General features: G+C 60.8%; 1 protein-coding gene across 2 annotated transcripts in view; it reads left to right on the top strand.

The window, feature by feature from the left end:
• Positions 1-26,745, top strand: part of BRD3 (bromodomain containing 3) — a 35,193-nt gene extending 8,448 nt beyond the window's left edge. For both annotated transcript variants that reach the window (XM_061199642.1, XM_061199644.1), the window contains exons 2-12: positions 6,015-6,343; positions 7,193-7,330; positions 7,919-8,066; positions 8,829-9,043; positions 10,810-11,181; positions 13,521-13,649; positions 15,558-15,749; positions 16,972-17,195; positions 20,139-20,431; positions 21,544-21,672; positions 23,410-26,745. In XM_061199642.1, coding sequence (XP_061055625.1) covers positions 6,131-6,343; positions 7,193-7,330; positions 7,919-8,066; positions 8,829-9,043; positions 10,810-11,181; positions 13,521-13,649; positions 15,558-15,749; positions 16,972-17,195; positions 20,139-20,431; positions 21,544-21,672; positions 23,410-23,525 — 2,169 coding nt within the window. In that variant the 5' untranslated portion in view covers positions 6,015-6,130 and the 3' untranslated portion in view covers positions 23,526-26,745. The remainder of the gene's footprint in view (positions 1-6,014; positions 6,344-7,192; positions 7,331-7,918; positions 8,067-8,828; positions 9,044-10,809; positions 11,182-13,520; positions 13,650-15,557; positions 15,750-16,971; positions 17,196-20,138; positions 20,432-21,543; positions 21,673-23,409) is intronic.
• The last annotated feature ends 551 nt before the right edge of the window (positions 26,746-27,296 follow it).

Below are 27,296 nucleotides of genomic sequence, written 5' to 3'. Positions count from 1 at the left end.
CGGGCTGGGCGGAGAATCCGACCCCCGTGATGGGCCGCCTTCCTCCATTCCAGCTGTGACCCCAGAACACTACTCTGGGGCGTGAGCTTTTCTCCTGATTCTTTCGAGATGAAAGCTCGAAACCCTTGACAGCTGATACAAGGCTGTCTGTGGTCCTTTTTAACTCTTAGATTGAACGTTGGTATGTTTCCCTGCAGAGTGTCGTGTCTGGTTTGGTATGTTATCTCAGACCCAGGGGGCTGGGGGTGTCTCTGGGAGACCCCCTCCTCCCCGCCCCACAGAACGGTGCACTCGCTGGGTTCTGAGACCCAAAAGGTTCACTCAGGACATGCCTGGTTTGGGGAGAACGGCTGTCAGGCTCTGGCCTGTCCCATGAGGCCGGGTGGCGGTGTTTGCTCCCCCCATTCCTGGTGGGCGATGCCTGCTCATGTCCGAGTGCTGGAGTCAGGGGACGTCAGGTGTCCCCGGGGCTCACGGGCTGTGCCAGGAGGGTGGGCGTCTGTGGGGGCTTTGCCTCCGCCCCCAGGGGGCAGCTCGACAGTGTGGTGAGAGCCTGAGCCTGGCGTGCCACCCGTGAGCTCTGGGTGCCACGGGCTGACCGGGGAACCCGGGGTGGGATCCCAGCTGGACCTTCTCTGGCCCCTCCTGGTGTCCCCGCCCAGCCTCAATGGCTTGGAACATGGGAACGGGCCGGACCCTTCTGGTACCCGCCCCCCCGCTCTGAATTTGTCTTGTTTCCCTCGATTTGTGGGCCTGTGGGCACCCCACTGGGATTCCCTCGAGGAGGAGGTCTGGAGGCCCCCATGGCAACTTTGGGTCTCCAGCTGGTAAGGCCAGGTGGGCAAGGTGACCAGGCCTCTGTCCTGGGTGGGGCCTGGCACGGCCTGTCTTCCCTCATGGAGCCTAGGCCTGCTGGGCCGAGGAGACCACCCGAGGGGCCAGCGCCCGCCGGGAGGGGACAGGCCCCGGGGGAGCCGTGGGGAGGAGCAGGGCGCTTCCTCGTGCTCTGATGGACAGGCGCCTCTGTCTGCACCTCTGTCGTCTCCTGCCCGGCTCCCCGGCTCCGGCCAGGGTGGCTCAGCTGGGTGGCCTGTGGTTCCCTGCCAGGACCAGGTGGAGTCGGGAGGAGAGTGACGGCCTGCTCCTGGTCCGCTGGGACGTGGCGGCTGGGAGAAGTGGGAAGCTGCGTTTGTGTTTTAAACGGGTCCATCCCACTGCGTAGGCTGGGTCCATCCCAAGCGTGACCTCATTGTGTCTTCATGGCACGCAGAGGTGGGTATCCAGGGACCCTCGGGCTCTGTCCCTGTCCCTTTGCTGTGGCCCCTCCCCACGTGGCTTGGGAACCACGGGCACCTCCTTTTTTCCACCCGAGGGGCCAGTGTCACCCAGCTCTCTAACCACTGTCTGTGATGTCCCTGGCCTCCTACGTCCTCGTGGGTGGGGAGCCATGCCTCCATCCGTGGGGCTGCGTTGGGGGCACTAGACAGCTGATGGCCATGCTACCGGGGCTCAGCCAGGAGGGGAGCTGGGATTTGAACCCCGGTGTGGCAGACCCAAGTGGGCACTCCCCGCTCCCCTTCTGCGTGGTCCTCGTGTCTGGGGCCCTCTTTGCATCTCTGGCCGGAAGTTAGGATCAGACCAGGGACTTGGAGGGGCACTGCTGGCCTGTGTCTGCCCCCAGGGCTCGCCGGGTGGCCTTGCCGTTGGTTGCAGTGGGGCCATCTGGTTCCTTAGCTGCCCGGCTCCTCCTCTCACCCCGTGTCACCCGCGTATGCCAGGAGCCAGGTCGGGGAGGCACGGGGTCCTGGGCTCATGTCCCCGAATCTCCATGTGGGTAGGCTCAGGAAATAGCCCAGGGATGGAAGAGCCTCAGCTTCGTCATCTGTGCGATGGGCCTGGTCATTGACCTCAGAGGATCACATGGTGTCTCACTCTCAGCAGAGGTTTGAAGGGCTCTTGGCCGTGGCCGACCCCCCAGTGTATTTCTTGGTGCTTCTCCAAGAAGCACAGTGAGAGTCTGTTCCTGTGCGGCCGGGGGACCCCGGGCGCGGGTAGTGGGGGACTCCCCCGTGGTCTCCCCTTCCTGTTGTTTCAAACCCCATGTCCCTCCGCACCTCTTGTCCGTTACTGATGTCGGTTCGGGGCTGAGCCCTGTGAGAGGGTCAGCTGGTAGACTGTTTAAGTTCCAGCTTCTCTCTGGAAGCAGCCTGTGCCTTCCGGTCTCAGAATGTGGCCCTGACCCCCGCCCAGACCGGGAGGCTGACGGACAGCACAGCTGCTGGCGGCGGGGAGCATGGGCGGCACCCTTGGCATCCATCCTCGTCCCTCTGCTGCCCCGACAGGTGGGCGCTGGGGGGATTTCTCGGCCTTCCGGGCGACGAGGGGGTGGCCGACCGCGCCTCCCACTGGTGGCCCTGCCGAGGGCGAGCCAAGACTTCGGGGTCATCGCGGCCCCCGGATTTCCCCTGGACGGAGCACACGGGGCTGCCTGGCCGGTCCCCAGACTCCGGGACCGTGTCCCCAGACCCCAGAGGAAGGGAAATGAGCTCTGAGATGCTTGGCCATGTTTGTACATTTTTCCAAAAGAGAAATCCCTTTACACTTTTTTCTTTTTACAAAAGTAACACGTTCTTAAAAAGAAAAAAAAAAAATCCACCGGTTCAGAAACGCAAACAGAAAGGGAGAAAGCAGCCTTGGGGACCGTATGCTGTGGGTGTGAGGTCCTGAGTGCTGGGGACCTCCGTCATCTTCCTGCCCCTCGTGGGAACGTCCCGAGGTGGCGTGTGGCCTTCTGCATTCCCGTCCATGCTCAGCCGGGGTCTGGTTTCCTCGGGGTCGCTGTCGGGTCTGTGGGATTGTGGGAGAGGCAAGGCCAGGCTCTCGCTGCGGCTCCGCTTGCCCCGGACATGCCGGCCCTGAGGTCTGGGCTCCGTGTGAAGGAGTGAAGGCTGTGCCCCAGCAGGGAGCTGTGTGGCCGCTTCACTCCACCCGCCACCCCAGAGGGGACAGCGCGGGATGACCTGTGCGATTGTATGTCCCACCGGAGAGGGTCATGCCCAAGCGCCCCGGCTGTCCCTTGCCAGTCTCCTTCCCCAGCCACGCAGCCCTTCCCAGGAGGTGGGTCCTGGCTCCTGGGATGGAAGGGGCTTGGGGAGGGGGGTGCCCCCCAACCTCTCACGCTCTAGTTGCCCTTCCTTCCTCCCTGTCGAGCTGGTGCCCAGGCTGCTGGGGACAGAGGACAAGCCAGGCGCCTGCCTCCACCGTGGGGGGTGCTATGTGGCACCACCTGACGGGGGACACCACGACCCCCGCGGTCATCCGCACGTTCCTGCAGGGTTCTGAGTGCATGGGGGGCCCCCCCACCTCGTTCCAGTGGAGGTGCTGGGGGCAACGTTCCTGTTTGCAGAGAGGGGGAGGTCCCATTGCCACGTGCCGTCCCCCAGGCCGTGGGGCATCCAGCACCTTTTGCATGTGTCCCCTCTAGACCTCACAGACCCTGCTGGGGTCCCAAGTGTTTCCACACCTCAGGACTCCCTGTGGCCTGGGGTGAACGCTGGCATTCGGTGAGCATGTGCCGGGCCAGGCCCTGGGCTCAGAGCTTAGCCACGTAGTCTGGGACCCCCCGGCTCTGCCTTGCAGCCCCTGGGTGCTCACCCCACGATGGGGATGTGTCCTGTGTTTGCTGCGGGGGCCAGCTTCCTGCTCAGCCGTGGGTGTGGGGTAGTTGGTCATTGGTCAGAAGAGGGAGGCAGGGCAGAGGCCAGGCCGAGGGTCCTGATGGCAGCCCCAGCACGTCCCTGCAGAGAGCTGTGTCCGTCTGTCCTTGTGCTTGGAGGAGGCCGGTGTGCTGTGTCCCGCCCCTGCTCCCTGGACCGTGCAGCAGCAGCGCCGGGTACTGGGCACCTGCCCACCCGCCCCATATCTGGCGGCCCGCAGTTCACCGGGCCGGCATCTAGGCCCAGGGTGGGGGGGCCAGGAACAGGGTGCATCCTTCCCTCACGGATCCCGGGTCCCCCCACGTAGGGAGCCGCCGCAGCCGTCACGGCAGGACCGTGCAGCGATTGGTATGTGTGCAGCACTGACCTGAGTGCTCTGTGTTGGATCCCTTTAGTCTCACAGAGCCCTGTGGGGACACCGGGGGACCAGATCCCATGGCTGGCAAAGGGCAGAGCTGGGATTGCGAACAGGAGCCTGGCCCCGGCATCTGCTCTGCACCCCTGAGCTGCCCAGGGTCCGGGAGGGTCCGGGAGGCCCCGGCAGGTGGTGGCGTTAGGGCAGATGAGCCAGAGGAGGAGAGGGAGGGTGCGGGCCTGCATAGCCACAGCAGCCAGGACAGGGAGACGAGTCACTGGCCAGAGCGGGACAGGCAATGCTGGTTTGGACAGGAGCCCCACGTAGGGCAAGGCCATCGAGGGGCGGGCAGGCCCGTGGGAGGTTTGCAGAGCCCCCAGCAGGAGGCGGTGGTGCTGGGCCAGACGGGGTCAGACCTGCTGGGGGTGGGGCAGCGAGGCATCGAGGGTGAGAACTCAGGCGCTTTTCCGTCCGGTGGTGCGTTGCAGCCTCAGCGCCGCCAGCCCGGCGGGCACGGCCGCCCTCCCTACGGAGCTGCCCTGGGGGCCAGGGCGCTGCCCCGGGTTGGCGAGATGGGGGTGCGTGAGAGGCGCCCGCTCGCCCGGGGAGAGCGTGGAGGAGAGGAGCTGCAGGCCCCCAGGATGGCGGGCAGGTGGGGCCCCTAGGGGTGTTCCAGAGCATTCCTCCGAGGAAGGGCGGGCGAGCGGGGCAGGTTTGCTTGGTGGGCGAGATGTGCCTGATGTCTGTTTTGAGTCCTCTTCCCTCTTGGTCGGGGGGCTGAGGAGGCACTGGCTGGGGTTTAACAAGCTGGCACGGGGGGGCCCTGGTCTGTACCTCGTGCTGATGACCGTGGTGTAAACATGCCCACGTGGCAGAGCAGGCTGCCGGCAGGATGTCCGTCAGCCAGCTCGAAAACTCTCCCAAGTTTTAACGATCTGCTTTTGCAAGTCGTAGAGGGCATGCTTCCAGCGGCCGACACGCACTGCTCTGTCCTCCCCGAAGGCTGGCCCCCGGGGGGCCCTGCCACCCAGCCCAACCCGGCTCAGTCCCGTGACAGGTGCACATAAACACCTACGGGGTAGCAGCGTGCACAGATGCCGCCTGGGTCCAGATTTCGTATGCAGCCCCCAGCGCGTTCTGCGTCCTCAAGTGACATTGGGGCCACCGACTTCCTCCCAAGACGTGGTGGGGTTTTGATATTGGGGGCGGCCCGTTCATTCTTTACTGCACAACATTTTTCTTGGTGCTAGTCGGTCTCCTGGTGACACATGTGGGGCAGCGGTGGCTGCTTCCTTCCCAGCTCCACACTCAGAGAACATTCCGAGAGTCGGGGTGTGGTCCTGCAGCCCCTCACTCGCTGAGGCTGCAGGCTCCTATCGCCTTCTCCCAACCCCCACCCCACCCCCCGATTGGCCGAGGGCCGGCCGTGTCACAGCCCAGCCACCATCACAAACCAGAGCCCGTTCTCATGGTTACATTAGAACCTCCATCGGTGGCCTCACTCAAAGGGCCCTGGCCCCGTGTGCCACGCGTGGTTCCACGCACGTTCTGCCGGCCCGGCTCGGCCATTGGGTCTACGTCGTAGCTCTCTACGTGTGGATCATTCACTAAAAGGTTGCCACGGTCAAGAACAGTGTAGAGTCAGTCCCCCGCAGGCAGGCGGCTGGTGGGCAGCGAGCCGACAGCGGCCCCCACCTGGACGGCCGCCTCCCCGCCTGCCCAGGTGGCACCTGCTGGCATTCTGTCCCGTTACCTGTGTCTCTCCCTGCCCCAGCCTGAGGGCAGCAGTGGGAGAGTGGTTCTCTGACAGGTGAGGGTTGGCCTGACCGGGGGGAGTGCACCGACGTGGCCTCACGTGACCGCACGGCTGTGCTCGGGGACCCGGGCGAGGCCGCGGGGCCTGGGGTGACCGGCCATTCCCTGCCGTCCCTCCTCCCCCGCAGGTGCTGCCCGACTGGGCCCAGACATGGGATGTCGCACCTCGGCGGGGAGCACAGCGGAAGCCAGGGCCTCGCCGAGCCGCTGCTGCCGTGACGGCCAGTGAGCGAGCAGCCGGAGGATGTCCACCACGACGACGGTCACCCCTGCGGGGATCCCGGCGGTCCCGGGCCCCGTGAACCCGCCCCCGCCGGAGGTCTCCAACCCCGCCAAGCCCGGCCGCAAGACCAACCAGCTGCAGTACATGCAAAACGTGGTGGTGAAGACGCTCTGGAAACACCAGTTCGCTTGGCCCTTCTACCAGCCCGTGGACGCCATCAAGCTGAACCTGCCCGTGAGTGGCCCCCTACCCGCCGCCCCTGCCCCTCCGCGGCCCCGACTCCTGGGAGGACGGCCCCCCCGGCTTTGGCAGAGATGTTGCCTGGAGGCGGCTGGTCCTGATAAGCCAGGCACAGCTCAGGACCCACAATGACCAAGGAGCAGAGGGGATACTTAGGCGAGTGGGGGAATGGAGGGCAGCTGCCCAGGTGCAGGAAGCGGGGAGAACCCGTGGCCTGTGGGTGGATGAAGGGGGAGCCGGCGATGGGGCTCAGGCCTAGAGGCTCACCTGTGTCTTCATCCTGTGCCCGGCACTGTCCTGCGGAATGACGCGTCCACACCTGAAACCCTGTGCTCGAGAGGGGTGCGGCCCACTTTCCCAGGGATAGCGCCCCAGCTGCATGCCGGTGCCGACCTGACCATCTGACGGCTTTCTCTTTTGGACCCGAATAGAGAGCCCCTGAGTCCTGCGAGGGGAAGCCCTGGGCTAGCACTTGGCGGCCTGGGTCCTGGGCCAGCTTGGCCCCCGGGCGCTGCGGGCCCCCAGGTGAAGTTTGGAATCTGGGGAGGGGGCTCAGCCCCACCTCCGGAGCCTAGAACAGCTCTGGGCTCTGCCCCAGCCCTGCGGGTCTGTGTGCCCACACAGAACCCTGCTCAGGCCAGAGGCTTGGCAGGGATTATGCTGGCCGAGCGCTCGCCCCAGACCTCACGCCCACCTGCCTTCAGGTGAACAGAAACTTGGGTCCAGCCCCAGTACCCAGCTCCCTGAGAAGACTGTCTCCTGCACGATCTCTGTGCTTGGGAATCGCGAAAGTCGGCATGAATTTGAATCCGACAGTAACACCGCTGAAAATCTCTTTCTTAGGATTATCATAAGATAATAAAAAACCCCATGGATATGGGGACTATTAAGAAGAGACTGGAGAATAATTATTATTGGAGCGCAAGTGAATGTATGCAGGACTTCAACACCATGTTTACAAATTGTTATATTTATAACAAGGTAAGAAGACGGTGTGGCGTGGGCCCTACACGCCCCTGTGAGCTGCCCCCGGCCCGGGGAGGCCTGGGGTGGAGGGCCAGCCTGGGGTTGGCCGGTGCCCGCCGGGCTGGGCGCCTTGCAGCAGCTCTCAGACAGGCCCAGGGTGCATCCCAGCCTCGCGCTCAGCCCTTGTCTGGCCGCGATCCCCTTGTGCGAGTCCCACAGGCCACGCGTTTGAGCGGTCGCCTTGTGTGTGGACCGCCCTCCCCCCACCCCCCGCCCCGCTCCGTCCCCTGCTCGAAGGAGGGAACATTAGAACAGCCTTTTCAGAGGGCGTCGATATATACCAAACGTTTTAAAACGTCCACACGCTTGGACCTTTTTTCCTCCGTGTGATGGGATAAAGAGTGGTTTTTATCCTTTTTGTTTTTTGAATTCTTCCAAGAGTTTCCACGTTAAAATATATTCTTTTTGCTTCCCTCCTGCCCCGCCACATCCCTTCACAGCTTTCTAAATAAATGTTTTTTCTTGAGCAACCACCATGTGTTTGTCTGCTGCAGACACACGGCTCCTTTCTAGCAGGTAACCTTGCCTCTCCTGTGTCTTCAGCCCACAGATGACATAGTGCTCATGGCCCAAGCCTTAGAGAAAATTTTTCTCCAGAAAGTGGCCCAGATGCCCCAGGAGGAAGTTGAGTTATTACCCCCTGCTCCAAAGAGCAAAGGCCGGAAACCAGCTTCGGGAACCCAGAGTGCAGGTAAAGGGGTGGATCGTGCAGTCCTTCTCTCCACCTCTGGCAGGTGGGCAGGGTGCCGATGACAGCGTATCTTCTGAGGGTCCCTCTGGGCTCAGTTTTCCCATCTGCAAGGTTGGGTCAGTGATGGTCAGAGCTCCGGGAGCCGGGCCTCTGCTGTGTGCGGCCTGCAGGCCTGGTGACCTTGCTGCCGCCTGCCTTGGAGCCTTGGTTCGGGCAGGGATCGTGCTCCTGCTGTGTCCCCACGCTGCCCCTCTCCCATCCCCCCACCCCCCAGCTCTGAGGACACCTCTTCTGGAAGCCACACTGTCCCTTTGTCCCCTCCGAGGAATCTGCCTCTTCAGCGTGCTTTGTGTTCTCTGTGACCTGTCAGGGAATGGTGGGGGTTAGGGTCAGCACGGGGAGCCCAGGGGTGGGTGACCTTACCTGGTCCGGGAACCTGGAACAGAGGTGCATCCCGATGGTGAGCTTCCTGGGCGGCCCAGCCCTCCAGAGAGGCCAGGGTGTTTCACACTTACAGACGGGGCTGAGGCTGGTTACCTGTGGAACTCGAGTCAACCCCCTGGCTCTTCCTACCGGGCTGTGCACCTTGTCCTGGCTCACTCATTCAGACCACGGAGGCAGCCACGATGAGGGCCAGGGTCTCGGCAGGAGGGGCTCTGCTGGCACCCGGCGGGCCCTGGCTGGAGGAGATGGTCCCGGCAGCGTCCAGAAGCATCGCTGGTAGAGCCGGGTCAGTTCAGCCTCCTTTCCTTTGTCCTCAAGGTACGCAGCAAGTGGCGGCCGTGTCCTCTGTCTCCCCGGCAACCCCCTTCCAGAGCGTCCCCCCCACGGTCTCCCAGACGCCCGTCATCGCTGCCACCCCTGTGCCAACCATCACTGCAAACGTCACGTCGGCCCCTGTCCCCCCGGCTGCCGCCCCACCCCCTCCCGCGACGCCCATCATCCCCGTGGTCCCTCCCACGCCGCCCGTTGTCAAGGTGAGCTTCCCCTGGGGGCGTCCTGAACGCAGGCAGGTGTGGGGCGGGCAGGAGGGCGCTCCGCCGCTTTCCCCTGGCACCGACCACTCGTCGGGCGTTGGGTGTATGTGACTTTGGACGGGTCCCCTCCCCCGCCACGCCCATGAGGTGGGCCGCGGTTCCTGACACCGACAAGGAGCCCGAGGCTCGGAGCGGCAGGTCACACAGCTGGTGAGGGCGGCTGCGCTTGAACCCCAGCTTCGCCGGCCTTTGCAGTGCGTGGGCCGAGGTGGGGGGTGCAGGAAGGAGGGGGGTCCCGGCCCTCCCCGCCCGCGCTTGCGTTCGGATTGCCTTGGCGTGGGGAGGGCGGTGGTGGCCTCCACCTGCTCCTCGCACCCCCCCTGAGTGTGAGCACACGTCCCTCCCCCGGCTCCCTGGGGGCTTTCCACGGCCGGGCCTGGGCTCGGAGCGGGTGCTCCCGGCGAGATCCGGGGCCAGCGAGGACGGCTGAGTCTCCTGCTCTGAGCAGGCCCCCGTGCCGGCCACTGATGTGTATCGTCTTCTCCGATTTGACCCTCACAGCGAGCGACCCTCTGGGGCAGGCAGTATTTCCCCCATCTTACAGATGAGGAAGCAGGCGCTCAGAGGGGTTAAATGGCTCCCCCAAGGTAAAATGCCATCTCCGTCGCTTTCCTCTCCCCCGTGGCCTTCACTGCCTGTACTCGGGCGGCGCCTGGCCCGGCCGCCTCACTCAGCGCCCGGCTGTCTTGGAGCATGTCCCGTCTGCCATGGCCCAATGAGCCCCCGGGCCCCGTGGCACGTGCTTGGCCTCCGTGGGCGCCCGTGAAGTGTGTGTGGGTGGCTGGCTCGTGCCCGCCAGCCTGGGGGCAGCGGCTTGGCTGGGGCGGCGACTTTGGTGGCGCTCAGACAGCAGACCCCCGTGAGGCCGGCGGCCCAGGTGCACGTGGCTCTCAGGGGCTGCTCCGCCCGCCCGAGCTGAGGGGAGGGGAGCCCCCTGGGCTGGCCTCGGGGTCACAGCAACCCTGGCCACCCAGGCACGAAACACGCTCTCACGCACTGGACACGCCCACCAAGTGCTCGTTGGTCATTTCAGTGTTTCCTCCCCTGGCGGGAAGTAGCTCTGTGAAGTCTGCTGCCCTCAGGGTCAAGTCCATCCCTGCCCAGGCACTTAGCGCCCGGAGTCCTTGGTCCCAAACCTCGTGCTGCTGCTTGTGTTTCCCGGCTGGGCCGCTGCCCCCGCCCCCCGCATGCTCCTCCCGACCCCCTCGTCCCGTGGCTGCCACTGTCCTGGGAGCGCCAGCTTTGAGGCCCGCGTCTGGGACGCCCCTCTGGCCTTTGACCAGCGGGGGTCCTCTCGTCCCTGCTGTCCCCAAGCCCCAGCCCCACTTGGTGATGGTCCCAGTCACGGTGCCACCTCCGTTGTGCGTTGTGCGAGTCCCTGAGCCGCGGCCCGACCCTGGGCGCGGGCGGGCTGCGTGCTGCATCTCACACCGCTCAGGGCCTGGGGGCTTGGGCGGGGCTCAGGGACGGCCCGGGGGTAGGTTCTTAGTCCAGCCTCACCACCGCCAGCTGTGTGACCTCGGGCCCGGCAACGTGGCCCCTCTGAGCCTCGGCGTCCTGCGTGGCGCGGGGCCCCGGGAGGATGGCCGCGGCCATGCATGTCTTTTGCTTCGCTCGGTGCCTGGCAGCTGGTCCGCGCTCCAGGGGCGCCACCGCAGCGGTTCTGATCCCGGATCCCGGGGCTCACTGTTGTTTTGCTGTCGCAGAAGAAGGGCGTGAAGCGGAAAGCAGACACTACCACGCCCACGACGTCCGCCATCACCGCCAGCCGCAGCGAGTCGCCCCCGCCGCTGTCGGACCCCAAGCAGGCCAAGGTGGTGGCACGGCGGGAGAGCGGGGGCCGCCCCATCAAGCCGCCCAAGAAGGACCTGGAGGACGGCGAGGTGCCCCAGCATGCGGGCAAGAAGGGCCGGCTCTCGGAGCACCTGCGGCACTGCGACAGCATCCTCAAGGAGATGCTGTCCAAGAAGCACGCAGCCTACGCCTGGCCCTTCTACAAGCCGGTGGACGCCGAGGCCCTGGAGCTGCATGACTACCACGACATCATCAAGCACCCGATGGACCTGAGCACCGTCAAGGTACGTGGGTGGTGAGCCAGCCGGGCCCTCTTCCCCTGTCTGGGCGGCCCCTGGCATCTGCAGGGCGGCCTGACGTCCTGCGGGGCTCTCGTGGTGCTGATGTCTTGTGCCGGCCCGGAGGCAACTCAGCAGGCTTGGGGCATTGCCCGGCTCCCTTGGCCTGCCCTCCAGCAGCAAACGGGGCCTCAGGGCTGGCCCGGGGCCCTGGCGTGGGTCTGGCAGGGTCAGGGAGGAAGGTGTGCTCTGCCCTACGCTCACTGAACCGGCATCTTCCGCGTCATCTATTCCTCTTGAGCCGGTTTCATCATCTCATTCATTTTCATCCTGGCACGTTTGCAGGTCTTTGTAACGTTAGGCAAGGAGGCCCTTTCCCGTGGCCCAGCCCCTCCCTGGACAGAAGTGGGCGCTGGAGGGGGAGGTGACGGAGCTGAGACCAGGAGCCCCGGCCTCCTGATTTCCGCAGCAGGGTCTTCCTGAACTGGGGGCTTCCCCCTTGGCTTTTGTGGGTTTTCCTCCGGGTCAGGTCAGTTGTGTACAAGCAGAGAAGAGCAGGTTTGGGCCAGGCAGAGATGGAGAAAATTCCCCGGCTGGCAGCGGCAGCCTCGAGGGCAGGAGACCTGGGGTCTTCCCTGAGTGTGTGCAGGAGGGGTTCCTGAGCCCCCGTCGGGCTTGGGCCCCAGCACAGCTGCCCTTCCTCGGCCTGGATCGGTCTCTGACGGTCTGAGGAATGTCCCTGGCCGTTGGACCGTTACCTGGAAACGTAACCCCACAAAAGGGGCAGGTGGTTTCTTTGCACCAATGGGGTCTGGGCCCTGAGCCCCTGGGCTCAGTCATTCTGCCTCGTGTACCTGGACAGTACCTCGTGTACCCGTCTGGGGCAGACTCTCCTTAATGGAAGTCTTCCTCCCCGCCAAGGGACAGGACAGACCTGGCCATCTAGGGCAGTGGTTCCCGGGGAACTGGCTGTGTCAGGCGGGCCTGGCTGGGCTGGGTGACCGAGCAGCTTCCTCACCTTCTCTGATCCTCCTCCTAACTGCGAGGGCAGGGCTCCGGCTTTCTTGGACACGCTCAGTGCTGCAGCGGCCCTGCCCCTACTGGGAGCCCAGGAGTGTCAGCTACTTTTCTTTGACTGATTTTTTCTTTTAATTTGTATGAGTAAGATATGAGCAGAGGATCAAAAATCCAAGCAAAGCAGAGGCGGGTGGAGAGAAGACCTAACCTCTGGTGTCGTTGCCGCCCTTTCCAGAGATGTTTCCAGCTAATGGTTTGGTTACATCTTTCTGGATTAGCTCCTGGCTCAGGCTGGCTCTGGCTGGCTCTTTCCAAGCAGGTTTTGACAGTGGGGCAGTGGTACTTGGGCTCCCAGATGCACCAGGAAAGTGGCCGACTGTCAAATTAGGGTCGGAGTCTGAGAATCTTGCAGAAGTTGAGAGGGTCTCGGGTGCCCATTTCTCCTTCCTGGCTGAGCTACCCCAGACTGCGGAGGCTTTGCAGAGGGCTGGAGCCAGGCAGCCCCAGTGCTGTTGGAAGCTCTCCGGGGGGGGGGCAGAGGAGGACGGTGTGTCCTAGGCTATAGAGGCTGCAGGTCCTGGAGTCTGACCGCCACCAACCCCTCCATCGAGGCCAGGACTTTGTTAGTCTAGGTGCCGGCGAGGTAGGTGGTTAGGCTCCAGCCCACAATGTCCTGCTGCAGCAGAGCATGGCCCCCAGGATGAGCGGGCACCTCATACCCCCGACACGAGGTCCCTGACTGATGGGCTCTTATCTATGTGAACCCATCCAGGCATGGGGAGCTCTCTCCCTCGAGAGCCATTGCCCCGTCTGCCCCGATCTTAGCTGCCACACTGTGGTCCCTGGCTGGCTGCACTTCTGTCCCCACCGGCAGAGCCAGTCATCCCGTGCTCCCAGTGGGGCAGTGGGACCACCTGGTGCTCTGTGAAGCAGGCTAGCGAACAGCACCTGGATTCTCAGAGGAGAAAATTAAATGTCTCATTCTGAGAACTGAGTAGCCCCTTAAACTGGTAGAGAGCGACTTTTCGCCAGAAGTTGCTTGCTCCCCACCGGAGCTCCTGCCAACAGGGATGTCGGCGTGTGAAAAGTTAGCCAAAACGTAGAGCTGGGAACTTTGGTTGCGGGAGCTGGGACTTTTGGGAGCACCTTTTTCTTTCTCCCTGAGTGTCAGCCTCTCTGTGGGGTCCTGGACCCTCCCCTCCAAGCCCTCGGGGCCACCCTTCCCCCTTCTCCCTGGGCTCCCAGACGAGGTCTCGGGCTGGCGGTGGACACGCAGAGGGTCCCGAGGCACAGCGGTGCCCTCACGCCCCGTGGCTTGTGTCTTACAGAAGAAGATGGACAGCCGTGAGTACCCAGACGCACAGGGCTTTGCAGCCGACATCCGGTTGATGTTCTCCAACTGTTACAAGTACAACCCCCCAGACCACGAGGTGGTGGCCATGGCCAGGAAGCTGCAGGTAACCCCAGGTGCTCTCTGTGGGGAGGAGCCACCTGGGCACAGGTGGGAGCTGCAGGCTCAGGTGGGCAGCGGCAAGCAGGTGGGGGCCAGCAGGTGTTCTAGCCAGGGCGGAGACGGAGAGAAGGCAGACGCCTGCTCCCCTGCGCTTTACCGCGTGCCGGGGGCCCTTTGTCAGGATCCTGCAGGTGAGGCCCGTGGGTGTCGTAGCGGGGGACGGCTGTTTGTGCAGCCTGTTGCTTTCCCGACCACAAGGCAGACGGCATGTGGGAGAAACGTGGGGCCTGCAGGGAGGCGCAGTCTGGCCTTCAGTGGTGGGACTTTGCGTACATGCACACGGATCTCACATACAGGCCGAGTGCGTGCGAGCGTGCGCTAGCGTGCACGCACCCCTGTGCGTGATTATCTGTCAGAGCCTGGGGGCTGCCGCGGGTTTCTGTACGGGCCGGTACACCGAGTCTGTTCTTAACTTCTGTTTGCCGTCACGCAACCTGTTGCTTTTGTAAATACAGGACCCAGAATGTTGTCCTGTAAGACGTTCCCAGTCCCTTGCTCAGAACCCTTTTGAAAACCCGGTACGGTAACTCGGGAGCATCCTTGATCACCCAGGCCCCGGACAGGGCTGCAGGGGGAGCCTCCTTCCAGGCCTCTGGGTCCTGCCGATCTTCCTTACCTTCCTCCTGCCTGTGGGCCGTGGCTGCTGCGGGCTGCCCCCTCTGTGCACTGGCTCCCACTAGGGAATGTGGTAGAGCGGTCCTGGTGGTCCCAGTACACCCAGAGGAAGCCACCAGGACCCACGGTTTCATACCAAGACCACGAAGCCGAGAGGCTTTGCAAAGCCCCGCGCTGTTGTCGCTCTGTTGATGCTCCTAAACCTTGCGAGTAGCTCCACGAGGAAGCCAGGCGGCGCTGGCAGCAGACGGGCTGAGGGCAGTGGCTCTGATTCTGTTCCGGCAAAAGGTGGTCTCCGCAGTGTGGCCACAGAGGTTGGGAATCTTAATTACTGATGGCTATTTAGTAATTGGCTATTGATTGTGTCAAGTCAAGCTGGGTGGGGTTAGAGCCTGACGCTGCAGCAGCCTGATGTAGACCCCCCCCACCGCTGGGAGGCCGTTTGCCCATAGCAGGCCAGGTCATGGCCTTGCGTAGCAGCGTACCTCTGACATGTCTTTACCCCAGGAGGAGATTCTGGGGTACTAGGACCCAGAGTAGGCTCTTACGGGAACCAGACGCCTGGTCGGTGGGACTGCATCTTTTGCGTGTAAACCAGGTGTATGTGGCTTCAGGTGTCTGAGCTAGCAGAGCAGTCTCCCTTCGTGGCCGCTCATCCTGTCTGAAATGAACCTGGGCCACCTGGGGGGAGGGGACCTTTGTTGAGCGTGCTCCCAAGGCTGTGTAGGAGCTGGCAGTTTGGATAGGACAAGACTTTTGCCTTTTGAGCCAACTTTTGGACCCAACTCAGAACGAGATGTGATACTACAGTAACATCACAGGGGAAAGAAATGGGAAAGCGGAAACCGGCTCCCAGATCCAGTGGCTGGGGGGCCCCAGAAAAGGGTCAGAGCTCAAAGGAAGGCCCTCTCACTGCCTGTCAGTAGGTGGCAGCCTTGGACCTGGATGCTGAAAAGACTTGCAAGCCGTCGACAGGAGGTGGGGTGTCTCATAAAGGAGCTTGTGTGCCAGCTCCTAAAAGGCTGTGTCTGTGGCCGTTGACTCTGCGCCCTCTGGCCCTGGACCCGCGCTCAGTGCCTGGGGAGGGAGGGAGGGGCGGAGGGAGGGACAGAGAACAAGCCGGGGTGGGCGGAGTGGGGGCGGCCCAGTGCCCTAGGCAGGCTGGGTCCAGTCTCCCCGACTCCCCGGGGGCTGCCCACGGGCGTCCAGGACCCAGGCGGCCCCTGCTGTCCCGCAGGACGTGTTTGAGATGCGGTTTGCCAAGATGCCGGACGAGCCGGTGGAGGCGCCCACGCTGCCCGTGCCCGCGGCCCCTGTGGTCAGCAAGGGCATGGAGAGCAGCCGCAGCAGCGAGGAGAGCTCCTCGGACTCAGGCAGCTCGGACTCGGAGGAGGAACGGGCCACGCGGCTGGCGGAGCTGCAGGAGCAGGTGAGTGGCCGCGGCCGGGCCGGGGACTGCGGGGGCTCACACGGGGCTGGGGCGGGACCAGGGCCGAGTTCCGGCCGGGCCTTGACCCGACGTTTGCCCTGGTCACCCTCCACCCCCACCCCAAGCCACAGCTGTCCTCTGCAGCGGTGTCGCTGGCAGGGCACCCAGCGAAGGTGTCAGCGCCGAGGGCCCCCTTGGCAGTGCCTGCAGGCGTGGGGCCCTGTGAGCCCGACTGGGTCGGGACGTCCCTGGAGCCCTGCAGCCTCCTTCCGCTCCAGCAGGGTCTGGGAGGCACCTGCAGAAGCCGCAGCCCTGGGGCTCCACGAGCCTGTCTGGTTGCGGGCGGGCGCGGGCTCCGCAGCTCTGCCAGAGCGAGCTTGTCCTGCCTCGGCCTCTGACCGCCTGTGACTCGGCCCTCCCCACCCCTTCGCGCTCCTCACATGCAAAATGGGACCAAGAGGTGCTGGATTCCTGGGGGGGAGGGGGGGGCCTCCAGCAGGGAGGAGACAGTGGAGTAACAGTGACCCTGCCAGCACCCCAGTGGGGCTGGGCGTCTGAGCTGAGCCTTGTCAGGGATGACGGTGCAGGGAGCATGGCCCTGAGGTGTAGCTTTCGGGCCGGGGTCCCTCCCACGCCACGCGACGTGGCTGGCGTGTGCGAGCCTGGTGCCGTCTTGGCCCGTCCACCTGCTAGAGGCTGGGGGCACCGTTTCCTCGCCTGTTCGGTGCGAGACTCCCCTTGGGGTCTGCTGAGGTGAGAAGCGTGTAGAGCACGTGGCACACTGGCAGCCGCTTGCTGGACTAGATGAGTGTCCCCTGCCGGCACTGGACCGTTTTGACCCTGCAGAACCTCCGGGTAACATCCCAGCAGCTGCCCAAGAGTGGAAAGTCTCCTCTGCGCAGGCGTTTAAACCTCTCCCTAGAGAGTCTCCCTCATCGGGAAAACAGAAACTAGCAAGAAAACCGGGAGGCACCATTTATGGAGCCCTTCGGGTGCCACCTGCCCTGCACTTGGGGTGGGGAGACCGAGCCCAGCGGCTTGCCCGCCGTTGCAGGGGTGGGGAGGGCCAGACGGGCTCTGCCGCCCTCCGGGACCTGGCTGGCTCCCCGGCTCCCCTCCCCGCATGGTGGCGGCAGCTCCCGGGCACCCCCGCCCCCCGCCCCGCCCGCGGCCCCCTTGGGCCAGCCCCGGGGAGCCCCGCTCAGCTGCCTGTCTCTTCCAGCTGAAGGCTGTGCACGAGCAGCTGGCCGCCCTGTCTCAGGCCCCAGTGAACAAGCCAAAGAGGAAGAAGGAGAAGAAGGAAAAGAAGAAGAAAGACAAGGACAAGGAGAGGCACAAGGCCAAGTCCGAGGACGAGAAGAAGGCCAGGGCGGCCCCGCCCGCCAAGCAGGCCCAGCAGAAGAAGGCTCCCGCCAAGAAGGCCAACAGCACGACTGTGGCTGGCAGGTGGGCTCCGGCGCCCTGTGTCCCGGACACCCATGTGGCGGGAGGATACTGGATTCGGGGCTCTGTCCCAGTGACCTGGACCCTGGGCTGTTACGGGGAGATGGGGTGGGGGGGTTGGTGGCCCTCGTCTTGCCCACCTCGTGGGAAGACTGTGAGGACCAAACGAGATCTCTGCCTAGAAGGTATGGGCTCCGGAGGGCGGCGCTCAGCTCCCCGGGGGGCCAGCCTCAGTCACAGGCATTGGAGACCTCAGTATCTAGAGGCTTCAGGGACATTTTCCTGGTCTGGGCCCAGGAGTTTGCTTTGGGGCGGGGGGGTCTTGGCGCCGTGTCTTGGGCCCTTGGCACACCATCCTCGGCTGGCCTAGTCGGCGGAGGGTCGGGGGTGGAGGTGCGCCTTGGCACAGAGCTCCCTGGTCCCCACGGCCTTCACTCAGCCCCCGCTGTGGCCACGCGTTGCCCCGAGGAACGCCTGCCGCAGACGAGCAGGGACGACATGGGGAGGTGAGGGTGGTGGGAAGGCACGCCGGGCCGGGCGTCTCTCCCGGCGGGGTGGAAGGAGGGCGTCCTGGAGGAGGGGGCGACAGCTGCACAGAGGGTCCGGATGGGGTTCCAAGAATCAGGAACGGGGCACAAAGATGTAGAGGCCAGTGGAACGTGTTCCTCGTGGGAATGAGGACAAGGTGGGCACTGCTGAAGAACAGAGGCCAGGTTGGCAAGAGAGGAGGGTTTAGGCTGCCGAGGCTGGCCGGCTCGGTTGAGGTGTTTGCAGTTTATTCTCCAGTGAAAGTGGTCAGATCCTGGCCAGTGTGGAGGATGGATTAGTGAGAGGCAAGAATGGGAGGAAGGATGCCCTCTGGAGTTGCTGTGGTCACGCGGGCGGGAGAGGCCGGTGTGGCCATGGGGGTGGAGGTGTGTTGCTTTGAGAACTGTTTGTGAGGCAGAGTGGACAGGCCTTGGTCCCTGGAAGTAGGAGGAGGGGCATGCAGAGCTGGGGACTTGGGCTTTGGTAGCTGGGCGGGCAGTGGTACCATTGAGAGGGGCAATGAGAATGGTCAGGGGTTTTCTCCTCCCTCCCTCCCTTTTGCAGGGGGAGGCAGAAATCAGGTTCCCTGTTCTGTCTCTGTCTCTGTCTCTGGTTTTGGTGTCTGTACAATGCTGGCCTCCAAAATGAGTTGGGAAGTGTTCCCTTGTCTTCTGTTTTCTGGGGTAGATTTATAGCCTTGGTATATTAATTCTTAAACGTGTGATAGAATTCACCAGTGAAACCATCTGGGCCTGGAGTTTCACTGTTGGAAGGTTGTTAACCACGAATTCAGTCCCTTTGAATGTTCCCCACAAATTTGATATATTGTGATTTCATTTAAGTTCAGAATATTTTTTAATTCCCTTCAGGCTTCCTTTTTGACCATGGATTATTTAGAAGTGTATTGTTTGGTTTACAGATATTTGGAGATTTTTCCAGATATTTTTCAGTTATTGATTTCTAGGGTCAGAGAACATACGTTGTATGTTTTCAACATTGTAAAGTTTGTTAAGAGTTTATGGCCCAGAATACGGTCTGTCTTGGTGAATGTGCCATGTATGCTTGAAAAGAACGTGTATCCTCCTGCTGTTGGGTGGAGTGTTGTATAAACATCAGTTAGAAGGTAAAAAAAAAAAAATCTAAAAAAGAAAAAGACACAAATGAACTTATTTACAAAACAGAAACAGACTCACAGACTTAGAGAACAAAGTTATGGTTACCAAGGGGGACGGGGGTGGGGGTGGTGGGGAGGGAGTTTGGGGTTGACACGGACACACTGCTGTATTTAAAACAGATAACCAACAAGGACCTCCAGTAGAGTACGGGGAACTCTGCTCAATATTCTGTAATAACCTAAATAGGAAAAGAATTTGAAAAAGAATAGATACATGTATAAAAAAAAACAAAAAAACTTTAAATCCCAAACAGACAAAAACATGTCAATTAATAAGTTAATTTGGTTGATGGTGGTGTTGGGATCATCTCTGTTCTGCTGATTTGTTCTATTAATTACCGAGAGAGAATCGTTGAATTCTGCAAGTAAAGTTGCAGATTTTCCTATTTCCCTTCAGTTCCATCAGCTTTTGTTTAAATATTTTGAAGCTTGGTTTTAGATGCACACACGTGTAGGACTGTGATGGTCAGTTGACTCTTTTATCGTTATACAGTGTCCCGTCTTTTTCCTGATAGCATTCCTTTTTCTGAAGTCTACTTTGTCTGAAATTGTTACAGCCATTGAGGTTTTCTTTTGATTAGTATTTACACGGAATATTTTCCCCCCATCTTTTTACTTTTAACCTACCTCTGTCGTTATATTTCAAGGGGGGGTTGGGTAGATTAGATAGCATATAAATTGGGTCTTGGTTCTCACCCAGTCTGACCACCCCTTTCTTTTAATTGGTGTGTTTAGGCCATTTATATTTAATGTAATTGTGGATACAATTTGATTTCCACCGACCATTCCATTATTTTCTGTCTGTCCCTGCTGTTTATTCCTCTGTCCCCCTTCCTGCCTTCTTCTGGGTTATTTGAATACGGAGACGAGTTTGACCTGTTGTGCTTGAGATGCCTGTGGGGCATTGAGGGGAGCTGACCACCATGCTTGTTTCCTGGCTAAGGCCTCCCTAGGCCGGTAGCAGCCTCTGCTCTGACCTCTGGAGCAGGGTCTTCCGCGTCCCTGGAGATGTATGTGCGTCTCCAGGCAGTAGCCCGGCTTCTCTGTCTGGGGTACCACTTTGGGCTGCTCCTCGGTAAGAGAGCCTGGTCCTGGAGAGGAAGAGGGCCGGCGGGCAAGGGGTCAGGGTCTGGGGGGGCGGGGGGGGAACTCGGGGTTGTGGGGCAGGGGCTGGGTGGGGTAGGGGGCTCCAGGGATGGGGACGGGGGGCTCCATGCCATGATGCTCCTTGCCTTCTGCCTCAGACAGCCGAAGAAGGGCGGCAAGCAGGCGTCGGCCTCCTATGACTCGGAAGAGGAGGAAGAGGGGCTGCCCATGAGCTACGATGAGAAGCGCCAGCTCAGCCTGGACATCAACCGGCTGCCGGGGGAGAAGCTGGGCCGGGTAGTGCACATCATCCAGTCGCGGGAGCCCTCGCTCAGGGACTCCAACCCCGACGAGATAGAGATTGACTTTGAGACTCTAAAACCCACCACTTTGCGGGAACTGGAGAGATATGTCAAGTCTTGTTTACAGAAAAAGCAAAGGAAGCCATTCTGTAAGTCGTCGGGACGGGGTGCGTTGCTGCCACCCCCTCCCCATCACCCCTTCAGTCCCGGAGCAGACAGCCAGGCAGCCCCGGGCGTGGGAGTGGGCGTGGGAGTGGGTCGCACGCTGCCAGGCTCCTCGCCCCTCTTCTGCCTTGTGCCCTGAGGATGCAAGGACACAGCTTCTGTCTGCTCAGCTGGGGGCAGGGGCTTAACTGAGACCAGCTGCGGCCCCACCCCAGCCAGAGCCCTTCTTCCCCTGCTCCCGGGCAGGTGGGCAGCACTTGTGTGCCTCATCCTTCCCCAGAGCAGGCAGGCAGGACCCCTGGGTCGGTCCCCAGCCCCCTTCATTCCAGTGCTGGCCAAGGCCCTCACCACAAGCCTTCTTGAGGCTCCGTTTGGGGCCTGGGCTGCAGGCGACCTGTCGATGGTTCCCTGCCTGGGCAGACCAGTTCCCTTTGCCTGGGGTGGAGGTCCAGAGGCCTCCCAGGACGGACGATTGCGCTGGCTCAGGCTCACCCTGGAAGTCGATGACTTCACTGGACGGGAACGAGTCGCTGCCTGGGTCGGTGGGTCCCGGGGAGTGAGAGGAAGGGCAGGAGGCCCCAGGCGGCCCCACGGTGGCAGGAGAACAGGGCAGCCGCCCGGCCCTGAGGAGCAACACCCAGGGTGCACGTGATGCTGTGTGTGGCCCCCTCGGGCTGCTTGGTCCTCACTCGCTCTGAGGGGGAAACTGCCTTCTCCTGGATGGAGCATGGCGTGACCCCCCGCAGCCACGGCACATTTGACCCTCGGTAAGTCGCCTGTGGACTCAGAGGGGCTGGCACAGGCGCGCCAGGTGGCGGACTGGGCTGCGGGGCGGAGTCCGGGCCTCACTGAGGCCGAGGGAGAGCCTCGGCCGTGGCGAAGGAAAACCACGAGCTGGGGGGTCAGGGCCTCAAGCCGCAGCTCTGCCCTTCCCCCGGGGGTGCCGCCGTCTGTGCAGCTGTCTGCAGTGGGGTGGTCTGTCCCACCTCAGGGGTTCTGTGACAGTCGCAGAGCTTCGCGTGCGGCGGGGCCTCCGTACGTGGGGGCCGCCCCGGGGCCGCCCGCCTGTGGCCTCAGCTCCCGTGCTCTTCCACAGCCACGAGCGGGAAGAAGCAGGCGGCCAAGTCGAAGGAGGAGTTGGCTCAGGAGAAGAAGAAGGAGCTCGAGAGGCGGCTGCAGGACGTCAGCGGGCAGCTGAGCAACAGCAAGAAGCCCGCCAAGAGAGGTACCCGTGGCCCTCGGGCTGCTCTGTCGGGGGGAGAGGGCGGTGGGGGGGAGCGGGCAGCTGACCTGGGCTTGCGCCTGTGGCTCCACCTCCTAACGAGCTGTGTTTCCCTCGGGGAGGCTGTTGACCCCCCGAAACCCTGATTTCCTTCTCTGCAAACTGGGACCAGAGCCCGGCCCCGCAGGCAGGCTGAGCAGGTGACAGGCGTGCGGGAAAGCGCCACGTTGCAGAGCCCCTGGGAGGTGGCTCTTTGGCAGGGCCCAGCTGTGGTCTTGGGGGGCTGGACCCCATGACTTGGGAGGGACTGGGGTCCTACCCCGCAGCTTCAGTGGGTCCTGGCCCCCAGCAGTGGGCCTTCTGGCTGCCCTCAGACGGGAACACTAGTTCCCAGCAAGTTAACCAGTATCACAGGTGGAGGGAGGGTCTGACTTCCAGCCCCAGGCCCTGTGCTCTGTGGACTCGGGGTCTTATTTTAGGTGAGCAGGTGATCTGATTCCTTGCCTCCTTTCCCCCGGGGCCTGTAAGAAAAGGCAAAATACCTTTTTCCTGGCCCCAGGGACAGTGGGGCCCAGGTGGCGGTCAGATTCTAGGTCCAGTCTTGGTCATGCAGCGGCCAGGTGCCACAGCCTTGCCCGGCCCCGCTTGCCCAGTGCCAAGCTGGGGCTCGGAGCCCTGCCCGCTCCCGCTGATGGCTGAGGGGGCCCCCTTGCGTTAGCCCTGGGGAGGGCACCGTTAACGCTCAGCGCGTGTGACTGTGGATTCTTCATATGGCCAGCCACGTCCCCGCACGTGCCATCAGTTTCTCGTAGTAGATTGCCTTCACTGTTTCCCAGCCTCCAAGTGTATTTAGATTTGTTGACCTCTGAGCTGTTTCTGCTCACACTTCTGACACCGAACGTGCGAGTTTTTCGCACACCAGTTTTCCAGCTCCCGCACGAGCAGGGTGTCCAGCAGTTGGGTTCCTTCTGACGCTGTCTGCTCGGTTAAGGGCTCAGCCCCCCCCAAGACGCCAGGTGCACGTCCCAAGCCTCCCGTGCCTTTGACTGACGGGCTGTAAATCGGGGATTCCCATAACCCCCTCCTCAGGTTTGAAAATTGGCTAGAACGGCTCACAGAACGGCTCTCAGGAATTATGAGTGAAACCCCTTGTGGTTTGTTACAAAGGACACAACTCAGGGACAGCCAGGTGGGCGAGCGGCACAGGGCAGGGTGCGGGACGTGGAGCCTCCAGGCTTCTCCAGCCACCACCCTCCCAGCAGCTGGAGGCCCCCTGACCCGGGGGTTCTCTCTGGAGCGCAGTCTCTAGTCCCCGCCCCTCCTTGGCCATGGGGGCGGGGGGAGCTGAAAGTCCCCGCCCCCGGTCACATGGTCTTCCTGGTGAGCAGCCCTGGGCTGCGGCCGTGGGGGGGCCCCGCCCCGCGTCACTCAGGTGTGAGCTAAAGGGGCTCCTTAGCAGTAAAAGACGTTCTTGCGTTCTTGCCACTCGGGAGACCGCAGGGGATTTAGGAGCTCTGTGCCGGGAACAGGGTACGAGCACCAGACGCGCTTCTTACACCATCACAACCTCCTTTAACGCGTTGCTGCATTTCAACAGAATTGCTTAACGTTTATCACGTGACCGGGTCAGCATCCGGGTGGGTCGGGGCATGTGATGGGGTGGGGGGGCGGGCTCACGAGGAGGGAGGGGCGGCGGCCGGCGCGTGCGGGGTGCGCCCCTCACCCGCGCGTCTCCCCCAGAGAAGTCAGGCTCGGCGCCCTCGGGAGGGCCCTCCCGGCTCAGCAGCAGCAGCTCTTCCGAGTCCGGCAGCAGCAGCTCCAGCGGGTCCAGCTCCGACAGCAGCGACTCGGAATGAACTCTGGGCTCTCGCGGGCGGAACAGAACCAGCGGACGTCGCCCACGCCGAAACTCTGCAGTGTTCCCTTCTATGGTTAATATACGATTTTCGTTCCATGGTGTGCAGGTTCTCTTCTTAATTCAGTGTTATGGTATCTTCCAGTTTTGGCTTGAATAGGTCAAAGATCTTTCCGTGTGTGTCCATTAGACTTTATGAGAAGCTGTGAATCTGCATAACGCCTTTCCTTCGTAACTGAATTCAGTCCCTTGGAGATGACAACTTCAAACGCTAACCTGATGACCGTAGAAAAACACGTAAGGTGTGATCCGAAGGTTCTTGCAAAATCCCTTTTCTTACGCCCGACCTGGTCTGTGGCTCCAGCGAGAATTTCTCCAAAGGAGATGTCTCGGAAATGGTACCATATGTGAAAGCTCTTAGCTTAGCGAACAGGCGTTTGTCTTTGTCTTTGGGGGCCTGGGCTCTGACCCTCACGTCCGAGGGGTCACCTCTTTCTGCAGGGGCTGAGGACAGCCGTGCCTGCCCCTGCCGTGAGGGCCAGGGCTGGGCCCAAGCGGGGAGGGGTCATCGTCACTGCAGCCAGAGCTCCCGCGGGTGGGGGACCGGCGAGGGTGGGCGTGGAAGGGAGCCGAGTTTTTCTGATCTCTGTGACGTCGGGAGCTCCTGGGAGGGAACACAGTGGCTGCGTGTACAACGCGCGGGTTCCCAAACACTGAAACTTTTACCTCAACTTAAAAAAAAAAAAGAAAAAAAAAAAAAAGAAAAGATTAAAAAAAAAAAAAATACAGAAGGAGACTTTTTTGTAAGGTTCAGCAGTTTTCTACAAAAGGCCAGCCCCCACGTGTGTCCCCAGCCCAGCCGCTGCCACGCGCTCCGGAACCATTGTCCCAGTTTCATGTATATATGAATACTTTATTTATTAAGATCATTGGTCATTTTTTTAAAAAAAAAAAAAAAGGAAAGAAAAACAAAACTGCAAAAGAAACACATTAAAAAAAAAAAAAAAGTGGCAGAGACGCAGGCCTTTTAAATGGTTTGAAGGGGAGCCCCAGACCCTGCTGGCCGGCGGGCCTCTCACGTCCAGGTGCTACAGCCTGCTGTCGCCGTGCCGGTGCTCAATCACGTCTGTGCGCTTGCTCTCGTCTCGGGGCTGCTGGGGTTTTTCTTCTTGTTCTTTTTCGTGTGTGTATGAAATTTGGAGACTTACAGGTGTAGACGACTTCCAGCTGCAGCACATTCTGATTTTTTATTTCGTTTGTTTAGTTCTTTTGTATTCACTTCTGGTCTCTCTTAGGACTGTTTTAAAAGACTTCAATTTAGGGAACCCCAGTTATATAATATAAACTTTGTAATCTGAGAGAAGAAAAATGTATAGTAAATCTAAGTCTTGATTTTTAACTTTCTATTGTAAAAAATAATAATAATAATATACAGAGTTTAACAGAAGGTTATGTTTTGGTTTTGTTTTCTCCAGAGGCCGCCATACGGCCTTTGAGTGCAGGGATGCCCCATCCACGCTGCCTGCCTACGCTCTGACCATTGTGGCTTTGGCCAGGAATGCAAGGGCCCCCGGATGGGGCACCCCTGACCCCCCACCTCCAGGAGAGGGGCGCGGCCCCCGCTGCCCCACGCGGTCTTCCAGCCGCCAGCAGTGGCGGCCCGGGGCTCCCTGCTCACGCATTTTCCAGTTAGCACAGAAGTGACTGCAACAGTCTCTCTCCCCGTGGAGACTTTACTGAGGGGGGTGCTGGGGGTGGAGCCGCGGGTGGCCTGGCCTCTTGTCTGGTGGCGAGTTCTTTCTGCCAGCACTTCTGGATGGATTGGCGGACTAGTTGTTGGTATCCTAACAGGCGGTGGTTTCTAAAAATCCTGAAGTCGACTTGGATTCCACCAACACTTATGGCTGGAGGATACCTCTGATGGGTACAGAACTCTGATGAGGCGATGGATGGTGGATTACCATTTTTCTGACTGCTGGTGATTCTGACCTTTGGGTGAGTTTTGAGCCAGTCTGTTCAACTTTTTTCATTAAGTTTTGTTTGTAATAAAAATATAAATGGATTTTAGACTTGCCATTTTTTAAAGCTGCCCTGTTTTTCAAAGGTGTTTTCTAAGCAGATCTTTAACGGAGTAAATAACCTATGACTTTAAGGAATTACGACACGATGGAAGGTCCTGAAGCAGGATCTCATGGGCAGTATGCAGCAGGCACACATCTGAGTAACAAACAGACCCCAGCCGGGGGGCCTGGAGGTGCTGGGGGCTCCCTTGGGGCGCCCCTCCAGCCGCGAGCGGGGAGGGTCACCTGTGCCAGCCACTCAGCGGGGGACATCGGGCCCTAGAGCTGAGCGCAGCGGGGGCATTTCCTTACCTGCTGGTTCTGTGTTGGAAGAGATGTGGAGTCTCAGCCACCTGTGCTCCTTTCCTCTGAAAGATCTGGTGGCTTTGACGCTGCCGGAGGGCTTAGTCTGTGCTGAGCGGTTGTAGTTCATTGGTTTTTTAAGGCTTTCTGTCCAGACTTCAAAACTGATTTCAGAGTTTTGGGGGGACCTCCTCCACCCCGCTGAGGTCAGCCTGTGGGGGTTCGCCATTTCCATTTCTCTGCGTTGGGCAGGCGGAGTTCCAGTGCCGAGAACCGGAGGGCAGCCTGTCAAGGCTCAGGGCCTGTGTTCAGTGGGTTGGCCTCGCGCAGGGCACGGAAATGGCTTTGAAACAGTCCTCGTGAACCCTGGGGGCCGAGGGGGCGGCTTGGGCTGTTAACTGAATTCCAGAGACCCTTGCTCACTCATCTTGCTTACAAACTGTTAAGATACGTTTTTCTTTTCTGTTTGTTTTTTGGTTTTTGTTCTTTTGCAACATTCACATCTTTTACAGTTTGGGGGGGGGGGGAACACCGCCCACGATAAAGGATTTGTTACACCTGGTGTAGCGCTGTTCCCTAATACTGGCATAACACTTCCAGGAGGTTTTTCTTTTTTATATTTAAAATGTTACTTTTCTGTATGATGTGCATGCAAGTTTACCGTAACTTTTCTTAAACTTTTTAGTGCCGTTTCTAGTATATTCCTGTAAATGTCAGTTACTGAAAATGAGTCCAATGTAAGTAGTTTTAGCTTGTTTATTGCAATGCTGGCCTCAACACAACAGAATAAAAATGGTAGAAAGTACTCTTTGATGTTTCTGGTAATCATGGACCCTTCTCCTGGGGCATTTGTTTTGTTTTCATAATAAAAGAAAAAAAAAAAAAAAGAGGTGCCTTTTCTTGTGCTTTCTGGGCTCCCAGCTCTCCCCTTGCTGGCGTGTGACGAGGGGGGAGCCCCTCGTTTTGACATCCTGTAGCTCCTGGCAGGAATACCCGAAGCATCCAAGACGGTCTTAAAGAGCTCAGTGGCTCTGGTCCAAAGCCTGGGTGGGGAGGCCCCGGGATTTAGGGAGCGTCTCTGTCACCTTTTCAGGTCAGCGGCTCTGTGGATGGGCCGCCCCCCTCGCTGACCCACAGGTTCGGTCGCTTCGGTCCCCGCCCGCCTGGTCATCCATCCTCTGTCCCCGCTGTGCCCTCAGTCTGCACTGAGGTGCTCTCCGGGACCAGAGGCATCAAACGCTCGTCCAGCTGGCCCAATGGACGTTTCCAGGAAACCGCGTCGAGCCGGTGTACGCGCTGAGGTTTCGTCCACGCAGCCCAGAACCCGGCACACAGTGGAGGCGGCAGCGAGGAATGAAGGAGGTATCGAGACAAATGCCAAAGTTCTGACGCCGTTTTCAAAACAGTCA

This window comes from Eubalaena glacialis, chromosome 9 (genome assembly GCF_028564815.1).
Source record: "Eubalaena glacialis isolate mEubGla1 chromosome 9, mEubGla1.1.hap2.+ XY, whole genome shotgun sequence".
Taxonomy (NCBI): Eukaryota; Metazoa; Chordata; class Mammalia; order Artiodactyla; family Balaenidae; genus Eubalaena; species Eubalaena glacialis.
The sequence above is the reverse complement of the archived record's forward strand: the minus strand, read 5'-3'. Positions and strand labels throughout refer to the sequence as shown.